General features: G+C 35.9%; 1 protein-coding gene across 1 annotated transcript; it reads left to right on the top strand.

Moving 5' to 3' along the window:
* Positions 1 to 6363: 6363 nt before the first annotated feature.
* Positions 6364 to 19553, top strand: LOC137740185 (uncharacterized). Its single transcript, XM_068480010.2, has 12 exons — positions 6364 to 6651; positions 9464 to 10057; positions 10435 to 11634; positions 11719 to 12046; positions 12213 to 12468; positions 12558 to 12774; positions 12944 to 13293; positions 13484 to 13993; positions 14306 to 15509; positions 15685 to 16038; positions 16224 to 16461; positions 16642 to 19553. The coding sequence occupies exons 1-12, from the start codon at positions 6568 to 6570 to the stop codon at positions 19362 to 19364; spliced, it is 8058 nt and encodes a 2685-aa protein (XP_068336111.2). The 5' UTR covers positions 6364 to 6567; the 3' UTR covers positions 19365 to 19553.
* Positions 19554 to 19800: the final 247 nt, after the last annotated feature.

Raw genomic sequence — 19800 nt, 5'->3', positions numbered from 1 at the left:
TTAAAAATTAAAACCGTATGCCTAAACCACCCAATAATGGTTTGGTTTGATTTCAGGTGAAACTGAATCAAACCGAATCACTCACCCTTATATTCACATTACGTTGTTAATCTTAATCCTTTCAGAACCCAAACCAGAAATAGGAAAAAAATGTTCCAGTAGACATTGCCAATGAACATCACCAGAGCAACGTTGTGAGATATGTCCACCGAAAACAGCTAATAAGCAATATGGTATGGCTAGTGACATCCAAATATAAAAATCCCTATATATTTTTTGGTGTTTGGAGAGTGAGGAAGGTAAGGGAGGCGCACCATTGTTGTTGCTGGACCTTCCTGAACTCTGTAAGGACAGGGTGCATATTCTCGAAGGCCTTATGCGTGTCCTCTGTCAATGGATATCAACTACTTCAACATTTTACAATGAAAATACTTAAAAGTCATTGTAAAAGATATCAACAAACGCATATTTCATTTGACATAGAAATATACAAACTCCAACCTATCTCTGAAACTCCTCCGCTGGAACATAGAAAACACCTCATTCAACATAAATTTCAATACTTTAACAGCAATGCCAAATCAAAATTACCCATTTTCCATCGATAACTCAAAAACTAGCAAACAATTAATAACTTATTTTCGTTAAAAACACAGTAAAAAAACACTTCCTACATAGACAGTCCAATCATCTTTCCATGCATACGAATCAAAGAGAAAGAAAACATTTGCATAACAATGGTCCTTGAAAACATCGAAGACCAATCTAATTCACCATGAACATTTACAAAAGTGATGACACCAACGTGATGAAAAATGATTTACAGACAGCAATTATAGTAACATATGCTACTTCCTTTTTCATTTTTTTTTAATATTTTTTTTGCCAAAACATAAACGTAAAGGCAATAAGAGAAGATTTAAAATCGAAACCTTATTTGTACAGTCCTGCTGCCTTACGAAGCTCGATGATTAATGAGTTTGTCGCCTAGTTTTCTGATGAACTAATGCATAAAATTAATCAATTTTATAGGGAAAAAAAGCCAGAATTAGAGAATAATCACCTGAAATCTTCTATGTACAGTAGATTGAGTCTTGAATTGAAAAAAAAAAACAAAAAAAAAACAAAATTTTAGAGGCATATTTAAACAAACTTAAATATTTCATGCATTTGGGATGATAAAGGCTTTTAGGTTTGTATTTGGGGTTTAGGCTAACCTCACACCAATAGCTGTGTGTGTTTTGGGCAGGGAAGACCAAGTAAAATAGCCAGTAGACCACCACTTAAGACTTGCTTATTGAATCTTAGCCAGTAGCCACCAATCGAGACTTTATTTCATAGAAGAAGAAAAGAAAGTGAGTTCGAGAAACTCGGAAAAAGGTGTGGAGGATGGGTTATGTACAGAAGACAAAATTGCATTTGAGAAAATCATCTAGTTTCATTGTATGCACTGTAGGGATCGTGGCAGTTCCATTTCCGATAACCGCTAAAACTACGTGGATGGGTGGAGAGTTTGATTTATTTGGATTTCTGTCAGTTTTGATTTTTTTTGTTTGGGGGGCTTTTTAGTCCAAAACTTTTTAGTGAAGCCTTGAGACATCAAAATTAACTTCTGATTTTCGAATATTAAAGATATATAAGAGAGTGGTTAAATTTATGCATTATTAATTTCTCCATCTATATTATAATCTCATGCATCATAAATTAATTTAAAAAATAAAAATAAAAAAACGAAGAAAACTAAGAACCCAAACGTCCCCACCCGCCAAACACCGACCACCACTATCGCACCTCATCACCATCCCTCTCCTCTTCCTCCTCCTCTCTCTCTCCCCTTCTCCCTTACGGTTATTTCTCATAAAAGTCCACATCCCCTCTGCAAATTCTCCAATTCTCATCTCCTAGAACTTCCTAGGTCAACCATGGGTATGGTAACTCGTCAAGCTTTTCTATTCTTTACCGTTTATGTCGTTGCTTAGAATTAAGGTATTGAGTAGTCTTCTTGTGGTTTTATCTCGACATCCGCCTTCCATTGTTCGAAACGGCGAAAATCCTTAATCAGGTAGTGTTTCGGGCATGGTTTCGAATTCCGGTCACATTCTCAGTGACGATAGGGATGATTGGTCGTGGGGTGAGCGGTGGTCGAGGAAGAGAGAGAAGCACGTGGTGAGGGAGAAAAACGAGGGACGAAGAGAGCTGGGCATTTTTCAGTTTTTATTTTCAGCTTTCAATTAAAGAGAGACGGTGGGGAAAGAGAAACGGGATGGGTGGCGGTAAGGAAAACGTTGTTAGGCTTTTTCACTTTTTTTATTTGAGTTATAAGAACGTTATATTGAATTTATAAATAGGAGTCTAAAAGTCTTTTTTCTAAAATAGGTTTCTTAGTACTATGATTTAGTAATATTTTTCTTCATTTATAAGTGAGAGGTTTTAGATTCGATTTTTGTCAAAGACGAATTAAAACCACATCATTATTAACCGTCTTAATGTAGATAATAGCGTTTGTTAAAAAAAAAAAAAACAAAAAAATTGCCGTTGCCTCTCTCATCAGATGAGCCCACCAATGGTTCCTACAAGAAGTATAGTTGTCTTGTTGCCTCACTTTTGTGAGTGTTGTGGTCGTGCTTCTGTGATTATTATATATTTTTATTATGTGGTCTTGTCTTCCAACAATGGCTTGATGTGATCTAGCTTATCTGCAATGACTTTATGTGGTTTTTCTCTGCAGCAATAACTGGTATGGTCATCTGTAAAGGTTTGTTGCATCTATCTTTTTTGTGACAAATTTGTACGGGTGGCGTTTGTGCTTGTGGTAGCCGCATAAGAGTTTACAATAATTTGTTTGATTCAAATTCACTCCAGATCAATTTCTTAATCACTAGACCAATGTACTCATTTAAAACCTCAATATTTGCTTGTGTTAATTAATAGAATACCACTCTATCGTTTCTTATGAATATAGGCTTATTACACATTGTACCTCTCTAGTTTAGTAACATTCTCGTCCTTGTCTTTTAAAATTTGGCTCTTTACTAAGTTACATATTATTTCTACACTGTTTGGCCCTTATGCTAGTGTAACTGACTATCAAATTAACTTTACGATATGCTGTAATTGTGCAAGTTATGCAAATAAGGCAAGTTGCATGCTTTGCATATTCATTCTGTAACTGAATGGCATGGAAACTTTACTGTGAATGAAAATTTGGGAACATTTTAAAATAAAATCTGTTGTGGCCCAAAACAAAATCGAATTGCGCAGATTCGATTACATAAAATATAGCTCTTTACTAAGTACATAAAATCTGTGGTGGCCCAAAACAAAGTCTCCAAAATCTAAAATCCTCGAATTGAATGCTACCATTATTTCTAGAACTGAATAGTGAATATTTTTAGAATTGAAAACTGATTATTTCTATAATTAAACACTGATTATTTCTAGAACTGAATACTTACTATTTGTAGAATTAAACATGAGTACTATATCTATTTCTTAAACTGATCACTCACTATTTTTAGAACTGGACATTGATTATTTCTATAATTGAACATTGATTATTTTTAGAATTGGACATTGATTATTTCTAGAATTGAACATTGATTATTTCTAGAATTGAACATTGACTATTTTTAGAACTGAACATGAGTACTATCACTATTTTTTAAACTTGACACTGACTATTTCTAGAATCGAACACTGACTATTTCTTAAACCGAACACTAGTACAACTATTTATTAAACTAAAAATTAACTATTTCTAGAACTAAACACATGTATATCACTATTTGTAGAACTGAACACTAGTACTATCACTATTTTTTTGAACTAAACACTGGCTGTTTCTTAAACTAAACACTAATACTATCACTATTTCTTAAACTGAAAACTGACTATTTCTAGAACTGAACAATGACTATTTCTTAAACTGAACACTAGTATTATCACTATTTTAGCACTGACTATTTCTAAAACTGAACATCGACTATTTATAAAACTAAACACTGGTTATTCTTAAATTAAATACTGACTGTTTCTTATGTTGAACACTAATACTGACTGTTTCTTATACTGAACACTGACTATTTTTTAAACTGAACAATGACTATTTTTAAAACTAAACACTGATTATTTCTTAAACTGAACACTGCCTATTAAACATTAATAATATCACTATTTCTTAATGAGCACCCTAACCCCCCAAGGGTACGTAGCAACTCTCTAGTTTGGGCCTTCAATTTTTTGCACTTCATTTTGCCTTGTGGGGTTTTTTAGCCATCATCATGTAATGCCCCAAATTCATGATATTCTCTCCACTCAACTTTTTGCACTTCTTAGGTTCGATTTTCACCAAATGTGAATTTGATTTATATTATTATTAGTCTATTGTGAGACTAAACATATTCCCGTTCTCTTTAGTATAGATAATATAATTTGTTCAAAAAAAAAAATTCCTATCCAGGTGAATCTTGACATAAAACAGTTAGCCTTGGGCCTACATATATAATAGTAATATGCCCATCAAAAGGAGAATTTTTTCCCAAATTCCGGCACTCCACATCGTATATGTACCAACCCATTAAAAATAGAACACGTAGCTATTCTGTTTTGAAATTTAATTGCTTCCTAAAAATTCTGAAACAATGGGCCCAGAAACCAAAAAAAAAAAAAAAAAAAAAAACTCCGTTACACATTTGAATTATTCAATCCTCTGTGGCTTTTTTTGTGTAATTTTTTATTCTCCTATGGGTATTCCGGGTTTTCTATTCTGGGGTTTTTAAAAATTTTCCCAATTCATGAAAGGCTGTGGATTGAGAAGGTATATGCATGGTGGCCGATGTATTGATTGTTCAAGAATATGAGTATTCCTTTTTAATTTCTCCGATTTTAGTTTCACTGATTTTCTCTCATCTTTCTTTCTTGCCTTTTGTGCTTATATAAAAGCATCATTCAGATCCACAAAATAAATCTTGATTTGAATTCGAGAAGTTCTTGGCTAAACCTTGGTGGATTTAAGAATTAGTTAGTTTTCAATCTTAAACAAAACCACTAACAATTGTTCCTAAACTCCAGTACTACGTTTATGTCTCTCTAGGATTTTGGATGGTATGGAACGCCATTGGAGCGAAGGATGAGAATCAGAGAGGAAGTTTAATAGAGAATTTTCTTTTTTGTCGGGCCCACCACCTTTAAAATTTTGCAGAATATAATTTAATTACACAACAGAGTATCCACGTGTTTTATTTTTATTGGCTAGTACATATAGTACGTGGAGTGCCGGGAATCTGGGAATCCGGAAAAATTGTGGGTCTGCATGTCCCTTCAAGTCATAAATTGAGGCATGCAGAGATAGAGTCCGTGAGGTGGAACAGTGGGAGCCTTCCCGACCATAAATCGAACCACTCATATTTGTGAATATAATTACAAAGCACCGGTTATATTTAGATTTGGTTTGATACTGAGATAATTCTGAAAAAGTTAGTATATAAAAAAGTTGGGAGTTATTTTTGTGTTTAGTAAATATTCGGCTTCAAATTTTTTTCACAGTTTTGGATGAAAAAAAACAAAAAAAAAGAAGCTGCAAAACCCAGCTTTGAAAAACCGTTTTTTTTTAATATCTGTTTTACATAAAAGTTTACCAAATACTATAATATTGCTTTTTTTTTTTTTTTCAAAAGCACTTTTACAAAAAAGTTTACCAAACACTCTGCTACTTTATTTTACAGTTGCTTATTTTCACAGCACAGCAGAAGCAGTTTTTTTTCAAAGCAGAACAATACCAAACCAGCCCTTAATCAAGTCGGTTGTTCTGCCTTCCCAACCTTAGTGTTATCCTCATCTGCAAAACCAATACTAGGATTTTTCCCCTCTCTAATCACCTTCTTGTTTTCTGTTCTCTCAAGAATTCCCTGCACAGCCATATCAAACGCGTCTTCTGTCTCTAATCTTGACCTGGGATCTGAGTATACCAGCTTTGGTATTAGTCTAAGCCAGTCCATCTTAATTTCTGAAGCTAATCTAGTTCGAGATAGTCCGATACAACAAACGCACCCTTATAGGTCAATATGGTCAGCGAGTCTTCAAAGAACTTCCCCGCGTCCCCTGTAAGCTAAACTGTGATTCTGTGAACAGTAAATACGAATCTCTTTATTTTTTTGTTTTTTTCGGGTTAAAAGGGTATACTTTTGTGTGTTACCATGTAATTTTCATATTTCAGAACAGTATAGCATTTACATCACATTTCACAACAACTCCATAATTTTTATATAAAAGAAAAGGGAATACTTTTGCTTTTTACTTTTGCTTTAGTGTTATTTTTTATTAAAGGTGAATATGGTCACCGATTCTTCAAAGAACTTCCCCTGTAAGCAAACTGTGAACAGTGAAAACGAATTTCTCTTGTTTTTCCGGTTAAAAGGGAATACTTTTGTGCGTTACCATATAATTTCCATCTCTTTCTTGTAATGTACATGGCAGTCTTACTTCATTTTTCTCTTTTTCTGAAACTTATCATTTCGTACTTTTCTCTCCGTTGAAGTAGGTTTGGGAAGAGAATGAGTGAGTGAGACAATGTCTGCTTCCGACCGTTTCATGGATACTGTGTTTTCTTGGTCACTTGAAGACATTTTCAATGACAATCTGTACAAAAACCAGGTTTTTGCTTTCACTTTTACTAATAAATTCTCATTTTTTTAGCTTTATCTTGTTTTTTCTTCAAATTTGGATGAGATTGTTACTGCAGCTTTTGTTTTGTTTTGTAATTTCGGGACTGCTTAGATATTAAGACGTCAAAAATAAAAATTTTAGTAGGTGTATTCAATTGAGATTCTGAAGGTTGATGGAGTTTTAAGACCCTAAAAAGAGTTATAAATCTGTGAAGTTTTGCTGGAGTTTTAATGGAGTTTCACAGACTCTGAACTCATTCAAAATCTTAGAGAAAGAGGTTTGATTTCCTAAAGCCTAAAATACACTATAAAATTCTTCTAAATCTATCAAAATTCTTAACTTTTTAAAATACTTTCAAATCAAGCATGGTGCGATCCGCACACTCATTTTTATCTATCACACATCCTCATAGTTACTGGCCGTCGAATCAAATGAATTGAAGAAATTCAATGGACAAAATTTAACAAGAGTGTATGAGGAGTAAAAATGATGTGTGAATAGCACTGCTCAAAATCAATTCCTAATTGAATACCCATAAAGTTTTAATAATTGCTTTAAAATCATAATTGAATATATCTAGATTTATATGGAGTTTTCCTTTAAATTTTTGATTAAATACCCTAAACTTCGATGAATTTATTTAAAATCTCGATTGAAAACCCTTGAATTTGTAAACTATTTTAAAATCTTTTATACTACCTTGATATTTGGTTTTAAATCTTTGAAGCCCGGATTTCTTTTTCAAGGTAGTAGTTTTTTATTTATTGGCCTTGACTCAGACAGGGAAAGCCCATCTTAGTTTTCTAATAAATCCACATCTATACAAGAATTCTGTAGCTTAATTGGTTAAAAGCATTCACCATGCACCTCCCGCATTCGGTTCTCACTTCCCTTAATATCTGTGTCTGTGTGTGTGTTTGTGTATTTCTTTAGCCTCTATTATCATATAAGTTTGGGTTACTTTGGTTTCGGTCCCTAATCAACCTAATTGTTAGAATTAAACTTTATTTGTTTAAATAATTTGATCAAGGTCCCTAGCATTATTTAATGGCTAAATAGCCAAAATGGTCCCTGAGATATGCATAACACATTATTTTGGTCCCTAAGATTGAAAATCAATAGAAATTGTCGCTGAGATTGTCCACCATCCATCATTTTGGTCATTTCGTTAAAACCTCTTTAGGCAATTTTCAAAGCTTCGTAACTTAATCGTTTCTTAACCAAATTCAACCCATAATATATCAAAATGAAGATAGGAAAATGTAGAATAAGATTATACCTATTTGGGAGCCCAATGGTTGCCGAAGATGGTCAGAAAATAGGCTCAAAGTTGACTGGTTCGCAGAAAAACTGGAAAACTCGCTGAAAACTGGGTAAACTTGAACGTTCATAACTTCTTCAATACTCAACAAAATCAAGTGCTTCAAAAACGAAAATCATACTTCTCGATGAGACGAAGAGAATGGTATCTTTCTCGACGGCTAAGTCACCGTAGTTTGGCCCGAAAAAGGCTCGAAATTGGCTAACCATTTTCCAATTAGCCACTTTCAAGCCATTTTCTAGCCAAACCATGGCGAGTTAGCTATCAAGAAAGTTACCATTCTCTTTGTCTCGTCGAGAAGTATGATTTTCGTTTGAATCACTCGATTTCGTTCGATTTCGTTGAGTATTGAAGAAGTTATGAACGTTTAAATTTACCCAGTTTCCGACAAGTTTTCCAGTTTTTCCACGGACCAGTCAATTTTGAGGCTATTTTCCGACTATCTCCGGCAACCATTGGGCTTACAAATAGATATAATCTTGTTCTACATTTTCCTATCTTCATTTTGATATATTATGGATCGAATTTGGTTAAGAAACGACTGAGTTACGAAGCTTTGAAAATTGCCAAAAGAGTTTTTAATGGAAGGACCAAAATGATGGATGACGGATAATCTCAAGGATTATTTCTATTGATTTTCAATCTCAGGGACCAAAGTGATGTGTTATGCATATCTCAGGAACCATTTTGGCTATTTAGCCAATATAGATTTAACTCCTACATTTATGCATTCAATATCCCATAAATTATAAAATTTAAATAATATTTTTACAATTTAACAATTCCTTAAAAATCAATAATAGAGTAATATTATGCTTCACATAGTTCTAGAAAAAGATAATGCACCCATGTAACTATTGATATATTTTAAGAAATAACTAGTAACATATTTAAAACATACAATAAATACATATAATCAGCATGGGTACATTGACAAAAAAAAAAAAATATGGGTACAAATTAAATAAAAAATATGGGTACATATCAAAATTCAAAATTATGGGTACAAATTAAAACTAAAAAGAATATTGGTACAAATTTAAAAAAAGGTAAAAATTATAAAGAGAAACATATGAAAAAAAAAAAAAAAACTAAAAAGATATATTGGGAAATGATTAATAAGTTTTTCATTTTTAAAATTGACAAATGATGACTTGTAAATAATTTTAGTAAAACCATGACATGGAGATTAGTCAAGGGACCTTGATCAAAAATGAAAAAGAAAGATTTTAATTAATGAGAATGAAAAATGAGGGATGCGAACCTAATTTATCCTATAAGTTTACTTGTAATATGCAGTCTTAAGCTAGTTATACTCAACCATTAGAGTTGGTTAAGTAAAGATATATGTTGTGGCTAGAGAACTCGCTTTCAACGTACGTCTGTGAATGCAATATATTTGAGCTTCTATGATTTCTTCATGCAATGTCATCACCTATAGATTTATCAACTAACTTGTCTGAACTTTTACTTTTCTAGGTGGAGAAGATTCCTGAATCATTCGATTCAGCTGGTCATTATTTTGGGTCCTATTCATTTCCTTTATTAGAGGAAACTCGTGCACAGGTGCAGTCGAGTATGGAAACTATTGACAGAGCACCATTTGCTGAAGTAGTTGCTTTTAATGAATTCAAGTCCAAGTTCGATGAAACATGGATATATAATATCAAGGTTGATGAGTGGCGAAACAGGTTCAGCGAACGTGGAAAGGAACCATATAAAACTTTGCCTGGGGATCTTTTTGTCTTAGCAGATGCGAAACCGGAAACTGTTTCTGATTTACAAAGGGTAGGGAGGTCATGGACTTTTGTATCGGTCACTAACATCACGGAAAATAAAATCTCAGAAAATAAGAGAGAAGATGAATTTAATGATGAGATAATAGAGACTGAAATAAAAGAGTTTAAAGTCAAGGCATCAAAAAGGTTTCAAGTCAACGATAACAAGAGCACTCCGGCATCACTATTTGTTGTTTTCCTTGTGAATTTGATCACTAATGGCAGAATATGGGCAGCATTGCACATGTTCGGAAATCTGAAGATTATCAAGGATGTTTTGTGCACTCATTCTGTGGTAAGACCTTAAGTTCTGTGCATTGCATTCACTGAAATGGGACCTATTCATGGCATGTGGACAATACATGATGCAAGGTGTAATGTACACACTATACAAAATACGCAGCGAATTACCTTTTTCGTTAGTTTACGCTATGTATGGTACTCTAATAATTTTGATACAAGCGTGATGATTTTCTTTCATTTTTATCTTTTGATCAAAGTTTCTGTCGTGTGTATATGTGTACTACTCCAATTGTGTACTCTGGATTCCACAGTCTCTTTCTTTCTCCCATCTAACTATTCCATTGAGTTTGATCGAATAATTTCTGTTACCATATTTCAACACTGTCATTTATTGTTGTGGTTGATTATATATGTTATGCTTGGTAACAGGCTCAGGAAAACTATCCTCCCTCGTATGAAATGAATGCTGACATTCGGGATAAGCTGTTATTTGAGTGTTCATCTTCTGGATTGAATGAGTCGCAAACTGGGGCAGTTTTGGCCTGTCTTGAAATGCTGTTTTGTGATTCCAAGTCTACTTTGCAACTTATATGGGGTCCACCTGGGACAGGGAAAACTAAATCCACCGCTACTCTGCTATTGACCCTGTTGAGGATGAATTGTAGGACTCTTGTTTGTGCCCCAACAAATGTTGCAGTAACTGAAGTAGCTTCTCATCTTGTAGAGATGGTGACTGAAGCAGAGTCCAATGCTTTGTTTTGTCCTCTGGGAAAAATTCTTTTATTTGGGAATAAAGAGGGACTCAAAGTTGGTTCTGATATTGAAGATATATATTTGGATCACCGTGTCGAAAGTCTTTTTGAATGCCTGGGGCCGGTGACAGGTTGGAGTAGTTGCTCGTCTTCCATGATTGGGCTTCTTGAGGATTGTGTTTCGGATTACCATATTTTCTTGGAAAATGAGTTAGCCGAAGAGAAAAAACAAAACGGTGGTGGTGAATTGGTAAGGAAAGGTTGCGGAAGTGAGACCGAAGTTAGCAAGGGGAAGTGCAAATCGTTTCTTGAATTTTTCAGAGAGAGATTTGTTTCTACTGCATTACCCTTAAAATGTTTTATTTCTACCTTCTGTACCCATATAAGCCAAGATTACATTTCGGCACAAAATTTCCAAGACATGATTTTTCTTTTAAGGTTAGTTGATTCCATTGAAATACAATTGTTGCAAGGTAATGTTGATTCTGAAGCATTGGAAGAGCTTTTCTCTTGTTCAGAAGTTGAAGATGTGCCCGAGCCAGTAGACAACACATTTTATCTGTACATGAAGAGAAGAGAGTGCCTCTCAGTATTACTTACTCTTCAGGATTCAATTAGAAAACTTTACCTTCCAGATGTTACGGACAAAAAATCTGTAATGAAGTTTTGTTTTCAAAGAGCTTCCTTAATATTTTGCACTGCATCCAGTTCGTTTAAACTGCATAGAGTGGAAATCGAGCCACTGACCATTGTTGTTATCGATGAGGCTGCACAATTGAAAGAGTGCGAGTCAACGATACCACTGCAACTTCCAGGTGTGAAGCATGCCGTTCTTGTTGGTGATGAATGTCAGTTACCAGCTATGGTGAAAAGCAATGTATGTTGATGCTTACTTGGTTATATTTATTTAATCATTTCTCTGATTGCAGTTTTTCTTTCTGACATATTCTTTCTTCTTTAGGTGTCCTATGAAGCTGGTTTTGGAAGAAGCTTGTTTGAGAGGTTGAGCTCAATGGGTCGCTCTAAACACCTTCTAAACATGCAATACAGAATGCATCCGTCAATAAGTTCCTTCCCAAATTCAAGTTTCTACCATAACCAGATCCTGGATGCTCCTAATGTTAAAAGGAGAAGCCATGAGAAACACGTTCTTCCAGGGTCAATGTTCGGTCCTTATTCTTTTATTAATGTAATTGATGGAAGAGAGGAGAAGGACGAGGATGGACATAGTCTAAAGAATATGGTAGAGGTTGCAATTGTTTTGAGAATACTGCGGAATTTGTACAAAAGTATGTCTAGCCAGGGTGCCATGCTCATGTTCCAAATTGTTTCTATTATATGCTTGTAATATTTATTTGTTCTTATTTATTATTATTATTATTATTTGTAATGGCTAAATACTTCTTAGTTTGGATAAAACTGAAAGTTTTCTTTTTTCTTTCTCTTTGTATACAGAATGGGATGTTTCAAAAGAGAAGCTCAGTATCGGTGTAATATCTCCTTATGCAGCTCAAGTAGGTGCACTTCAGGACAAACTTGGAGAGAAGTACGATAAGCTTGATGGCTTTAAAGTGAAGGTGAAGACAGTTGATGGGTTCCAGGGTGGGGAAGAGGACATAATTATCATGTCCACTGTGCGATCCAATCAACATCACTCACTCGGTTTTATATCGAATCCACAAAGAGTTAACGTTGCTCTTACTAGGGCTCGGTATGGTTCTATGTAAACTTGTACACTTTTGCATCGTTTTTACTTGTTGGTAAGGGTGAAAATAACTACTGCTCGTCTGATGAATTCAGGCACTGCCTTTGGATTTTGGGAAATGAAAGAACTCTTTGTGGTAGCGAATCTGTTTGGGAGGATTTGACCCTTGATGCCAAGATTCGGCGGTGTTTCTTTAATGCTGATGAAGACAAGGATATGGCCAAGGCCATATTAGAGGCGAAGAAAGAGTTAGACCAGTTTGATGATTTGCTTAATGCTGACAGCTTACTTTTCCGAAGTTCTAGATGGAAGGTAAAGCTCTGGGCTTTTATTTAAGATTGAGTTACTTTCTAGTTTTCCCTCGTCTATTTTCTTGAAATCTCTATAGTCGAAATTATGTCCTCATATTGGACTTTCTGGTTTCTTAAATATTTTCTATGTTCATTTTTATGTTCCTCTTCCCCCAATCTATTATCTTCAGGTACTTTTCAGTGATAATTTTCTGAAGTCGTTCAGAAAACTTAAGTCAATTCAGTTGAAGAAGTCCGTGCTAAATCTTCTACTGAAGCTTTCCGGTGGATGGAGACCTAAAAAGAAAAATGTCCAGACTATTTCTGGCTCATCATCAATCTTGAGGCAATATAAAGTTGGAGGTCTATATATTGTTTGCACAATTGACATTGCAAAGGAGTTGAAACACATTCAAGTATTAAAGGTTTGGAACATATTGCCTCTAGAGGACATCCCAAAATTGGTAAATCGTTTGGTTAGTATTTTCAAGAGATATACAGATGATTTTATCAATCGCTGCAATGAGAAATGTCTTGAGGGGTACGTTCTTCTGCATTCTAGTTTTTTTATTATTATTATTATTTTTTATTTTTTTATTTAATTTAATTATTTAATTATTTTTTTGCCTGAATTGTTAATTATGATTGCTTTCTTTATGGAAGGTACAAACTTTTCTAAATCTTTTGAACTTCTGAAGTAATTTTTAATTTTCTTTGTCATTTGTGACCAGTGACTTGGAAGTTCCGAAGTGCTGGCCAACCTCTTTGGATGTGCCTCGGTTTAAAGATGTTAGTGCCACTGAAACCGATAGTGATTTTGTTGGTGATGCTTCTGATGGTAGAAGTTACGTTGAGAATTCACAGGTCAGCGAGAGTTTGTTGCTCATGAAGTTTTATGCCTTGTCATCTGGTGTAGTGAATCACTTGCTGTCTGATCGTGAGGGTAAAGAGTTGGATCTTCCATTTGAAGTAACTGACCAGGAAATGGAGATTATCCTTTATCATAAAAGTACCTTTATAGTTGGACGGTCAGGAACAGGGAAGACAACAGTTCTAACCATGAAATTATTTCAAAATGAACAATGTCACCATTTGGCAGAGAAAGGATGCGTTAGTAGTTCAAATAGCATGGTTGAGCCGAGTTCTTCGGCTACTCAGGGGAGAACTCTACACCAGCTTTTTGTTACCGTGAGTCCTAAGCTATGTTTTGCCATAAAACAACATGTTCTACACTTGAAAAGGTGCGTGTCGTATTCAACAAAAAAAAGTTATACTGCATCTCGTGTTTGTAGATCATTGTAAATTTACATGTCAATCATGTGACCTCATTATTCCTGATTCTTGAAGCATCATTAATTCATTATTCACGGTTTACTCTATGGGTCGCATATACAATGTTCGGAAGAAATTTCTGCTTTGGTTTATTTGGAATCTTGATTTCTTTCTCTCAAACAAAAATTTCTTTCTTGTTCTTGATTCGTTACTTGAAATGTTTTGTAAATTTCAAACATCACATCAGCCACCTTAAGTTATTAACTTTTGTATGTCTACAGATTTGCGTGTGGTGGAAGTGATTCGACCGAGAAAATTTTGATTGATATGGCTGATTTTGATGAGGAGGAATTTCAATTCAAGGATATCAAGGATTCATTTCAGGATATTCCTCCCGATTCTTACCCTCTTGTAATAACATTTCATAAGTTCTTGATGATGCTTGATGGAACACTGACTAACTCATACTTTGAAAGATTCCTCGATGCAACAACACTCACTCACGGTCAATCGAGAAGCTCAAGATCAGTTGCATTGCAGACCTTCATCAGAACAAAGGAGGTTAATTATGAGAGGTTCAGTTCATCTTACTGGCCCCGTTTTAATATGCAGTTAACAAAGCAGCTTGATGCTTCAAGAGTCTTTACGGAGATTATATCTCATATTAAAGGTGGTTTAGGAGCCATAGAAGCAGGTGATGGCAGACTCGGCAGGGAGGATTATGTTCAACTGTCAGAGGGCAGGGTTTCCAATTTAAGCAAGCAAAAGAGAGAAGTAATATACGATATATTTCAGGCTTATGAAAAAATGAAGCTGGAAAATCGTGAATTTGATTTGGCTGATTTTGTCATAGATCTACACCGTCGGATCAGGCACGAAAAATTTGTGGGTGATCGAATGGATTTTGTCTATATTGATGAAGTTCAAGATCTCACCATGAGCCAAATTGCTCTGTTTAAGCATATGTGCAACAATGTCGAAGAGGGTTTTGTTTTTTCTGGTGATACGGCACAGACCATTGCCAGGGGAATTGATTTTAGGTTCCAAGATATACGACATCTATTCTACAAGAAGTTTGTATTGGAATCAAGAGGCAATAAGCATCAGGAAAGAAATGAAAAGGGGCAAATCTCAGAAATATTTCACTTGACTCAAAACTTCCGTACGCATGCTGGCGTTCTGAAATTATCACAGAGCATTGTCGAACTACTTTATCGTTTTTTCCCTCTATCTGTCGATATTTTAAAACCTGAAACAAGTCTGATATATGGGGAAGCTCCAGTACTGCTTGAATCCGGAGAAGATGAAAATGCAATCATCAGAATTTTTGGAAATAGTGGAATCGATAATTCTAACATAGTTGGCTTCGGAGCAGAGCAAGTTATTTTGGTCCGCGATGTTGGTGCTCAAAAAGAGATTTTAAAAATCGTTGGGAAGCAGGCTCTTGTCCTGACCATAGTGGAATGCAAGGGGCTTGAATTCCAGGTGATTGATAGCGCTTCTAATCTCTCTCTTTTTTATATTTCCCTTGCGAAATCTTTTGCGGCTACGCTTAACATAGCAAGGGGCTTTTATTAATTATGATATTTTCAGTGCATTGGATTTTTTTTTTTTAATTTATATTTGCTTTTGATTCGTATCATTTATGTCTTGTCTGCAGGATGTACTCTTGTACAACTTTTTTGGATCATCGCCACTTAAAAATCAATGGAGGGTGATATATGATTACATGAAGGAGCAAGATTTACTTGACTCAACATTGCCTCAACGATTTCCAAGTTTCAATGAAGCTAAACACAACATCTTATGCTCTGAACTGAAGCAATTATATGTTGCGGTTACTCGGACGAGACAAAGATTATGGTTTTGCGAGAATGTAGAAGAGCTCTCCAAGCCCATGTTTGACTACTGGAAGAAGAAATGTCTTGTACAGGTTAGACAACTGGACGATTCCCTTGCGCAGGCAATGCAAGTTGCTAGTAGTCCTGAGGAGTGGAAATCACGAGGCATTAAGGTTTGCATTATTTACTCTATGATAGTCAAGAGGAATAAAGAATTGTAGTAGACATGTAATAGTACTCCTGAATTTATTTGATTTGTTATTCGTCATCCTCATCGTTAGATTCCCCACTGCTAAAATAATTTATTTATGATGTAACACCAATATTTACGAAATCCTTTATCTTTGTTTTCTTGCAGCTCTATCATGAACATAACTACGAAATGGCCACAATGTGCTTTGAAAGAGCTGGTGATACTTATTGGGAAAGGAGGTCCAAAGCTGCTGGCCTTAAAGCTATCGCTGATAGAATGAGGATTTCGAATCCTGCAGAGGCCAATACCATTCTTAAGGAAGCTGCTGAGATATTTGATGCTATAGGCAAGGCAGATTCCGCAGCTACATGTTTTTCTGATTTGGGAGAGTATGAAAGAGCAGGTATGATTCTTTAACAACTGTTGGTTTAGCTTTCCAGCATTTATATTATAGTGAAATTGCGATAGCACTCTGATACAATTTGGTTTATTATTTGTTGGACATGAATCTTCGTATTTATTGCTCCGACTTAAATCTAGTTGATAAAGTTAATTTCTCATAGTATATCTTTTACTGATGCAGCTAGGATTTATTTGGATAAATGTGGTGATTTGGAAAGAGCTGGGGAATGTTTTTCTCTAGCAGGATGCTATCAAGATGCTGCGGATGTGTATGCTAAGGGCAATTTTTTCTCCGAGTGTCTCACTGTTTGTGCCAAAGGAAAGCTATTTGAAATGGGTCTGAAATACATCAAGTATTGGAAGCAGCATCCAATAAAGGACTCTGCTGTGGCTCGAAGGGGAGAAGGAATGGATGAAATTGAGCAGGCATTTCTCGAGCGCTGTGCACTTCACTATTACAAGTTGAAAGATAACAGATCCATGATGAATTTTGTTAGAGCTTTTCGTTCTATAATTTCAATGCGAAACTTTTTGAAGGAGCACGCTAGTCTTGATGAGCTTCTTTTGTTGGAAGAAGGATTTGGAAACTATCTTGAGGCAGCAGAAATCGCAAAACTAAAAGGTGATATTATACTCGAAGCTGATTTCCTTGAAAAGGCTGGCAATTTCAGAGAGGCATCATTGCATATTCTATTCTATGTGCTTGCCAACTCTCTTTGGTCATATGGCAGCAAGGGATGGCCCGTAAAGCAGTTTTCACAGAAGGAGGAGCTTTTATCAAAAGCCAAGTCATGTGCTAAGAACGAGACCGAAAGCTTTTATGAGTTTGTTTGCACTGAGGTTGAAGTTTTGTTAAATGAGCAGAGTAACTTGTTTGTGTTGAAAAATCACATAAATGCCTGCCAGAGACACTATGTTGGAGGTGAAATTTTATCTTCTCAAAAAATACTGGATGCTCATCTTTCTTCAAGCGCTGATAAGTATGTGTGGGAAGAAATGTTGGTTGATGATCTGATAAAGTGTTCAGCAAACGGAATATCTGAAAATCAAGTTTCCATGGACTCGTTGATTTATTTCTGGAATTTTTGGAAGGATAAAATTGCTTATATATTTGAATATCTCAGATGCCTTGAAACCCAGGAAGTTAGTGAATACAGAAGTTATGGAGAGTTTTGTTTGAATTACTTAGGAGTTCGGAGAATGTATCATAATCTGAGTCCAGTCTATGTTTTGCTGATTCCTGATGCTGATTGGGTTCGTGGTTTGAACAAAAGATATTTTAGAAATCAAGGGAAATTGGTCTCCGTTGACGCTCACCAGCTTGCTTCAGCCGCCAGGAATCATTGGAGTTCAGAATTGCTCTCTGTTGGCATGAAGGTTTTGGACAAGCTCGAAAAGCTCTACAAGTTTCCCATCAAGAATGCTGAGTCAGTGTTCTGTCGAAGCAGGTGTCTTACCTATATCTGTGAGGTCTCAGTATATCTTTTGCAATCAAAATGTTTGACCTTGAGGAATCATGATGCTGAGAGATTGCACAAATGTGTAACATTTTCGATCGAAAGTATTGTTCCTCTCGTATTTCCTTTGGATTGGAGGAATTCATTGAGGGAGAATTTGATTTCTCTACGACGAACTGATGCTTCAAAGAATGTGCTGAAACAAGTAATTCAGGAGTTTACCAGATCGAAGAATGAGCTATCTTGGGGGCAAATTGGGAAGCTTGTAATGGTCATTCTCGGGACTGGTAAGCTTAATAATGAACTGTATGAGAAGCTTGTGAGAAAACTCGACTGCAACCTGCCATGGCAGGCGTTCATCGAGAATCTCTGTGGGAATATTGAACGTGGAAACACCAGTCAAGAACCAAAAGAGGTGTCTGTAATGTTGAGGTTCCATGAAGCTTTAGCTGGAACTTATAATGTGAACTGGAGGGCTGTGAAGGATTACGTAACACCAGGTTGCTTTCTATACCTTCTAGAGCGCCTTCTGATGTGGGCAACTTGCATTCAGGGTTATGCTATCACTACAAGTTCATCTTTTATCGAGTGGCTTATATACCAAGGGGAAGATACCAGCTTAAGTTTGAGGGGGGCTGATGTTCGACCATCTTTGGATGGCATTCTTCGTTTTGTGATTGATGTGGCTCGGGATTGCATTTTCAATAAGGGGGATATGGTTGAATGGATTAAAAAGTCCATCAAAGATTGGAAGAACTACTATTCACTACTTATGGTGAGATTGGTCGTTGTGTTATGCTTGGTTTATGTGAATTTTGGTATCGGTCTAGATTTACTCCATGATTTGCTGGGGAGGAAATATATCACTGAACAGCTGCCGTCAGAGTTTTATGATGCCCTCAAAAGCAGGAGGAGCGGCAAATCTGTTAGGTTAGATGTGAATGTGCTCGCAGCAGCTCTTAAGAAGGTCGGTAATACTTTGGTAATAGCAAGTTTTGGGACCAATTGTTCAAGGTGGTTGTGTTCAGATGCTGTCTTTGTTGACATGATGGCCAACCAGTCTAGGGATGACATATTTAGAAATTTGTTTCCTAAACCACCCGTCCTAGAAGTTTCGGAAGCTGGACCTTCCAGTCGTGTGCTTTGTGCAACCAATTCTGAGGAGGGGAAGACTGGTGCTGCATTTGATAAGCCATGCGATGCCGAGGAAAGTCACACTATAGATGAGGGAAATTGCGAATCCAACAAGTCTCCAAAGTCTCAGCAAACTGATGCTGCTTCTCTACCGAGTGAGACCATGGACACTCACAATATTGGCGAGGAGAATCTCATACGCAATGAGTCAGATCTGTTGGCTGATGCTGCGTCTGGTTCCCAATGTACCGGAAACAAGGGGAAGACAAAGAACAAGAACAAGAGAGGCAAAAACAAGAAGGGCAGAAAGTAGCCCTCTAGACGTTCTATATATGCTACGTGAATTTTGTTTTGCTGTGCAAGAACTTGATGGTTCCTTTGATATGTATTGTTTTTAACTGGTTACAGTTGGTTGTGAAGACGAAGGCCCTAACCACCAGGGCAATCCGCCACTTGCAAATATTCTCCATTTTATGTAATAAAACTTCTTCAAATTCACGTAGTTTTTTACTGCATACTTGGAGCAGTTTCTCAGCGTGACAATTTCACATATAATTTGGAAAGGCAAAATTTACAAGTGACCGCACGTTAGGGATGATTTTGAACAACGTTTGATGGTGGGGAACTAATTACCAATTACATCATTGTTTTTGACAGAACAATATGTTACACTAAAGGGATGAGGGAATATATTGGTTTCGAACTCGCCATTTGCGAGATTTGAACTGAAAACCTACTACAGGACTTTG

Source organism: Pyrus communis, chromosome 9, assembly GCF_041283825.1.
Source record: "Pyrus communis isolate YQ-2024b chromosome 9, ASM4128382v1, whole genome shotgun sequence".
NCBI classification, from domain to species: Eukaryota; Viridiplantae; Streptophyta; class Magnoliopsida; order Rosales; family Rosaceae; genus Pyrus; species Pyrus communis.
This window is presented reverse-complemented; position numbering and strand designations above follow the sequence as displayed.

Excerpts from the sequence above, each read along its gene's own strand:
- LOC137740185 (XM_068480010.2), top strand. The coding sequence starts at position 6,568 with ATGTCTGCTTCCGACCGTTTCATGGATACTGTGTTTTCTTGGTCACTT. Across the intron at positions 6,652-9,463 it reads ACAATCTGTACAAAAACCAG|GTGGAGAAGATTCCTGAATC; the intron begins GTTTTTGCTTTC and ends TTACTTTTCTAG. Across the intron at positions 13,994-14,305 it reads CATGTTCTACACTTGAAAAG|ATTTGCGTGTGGTGGAAGTG; the intron begins GTGCGTGTCGTA and ends GTATGTCTACAG.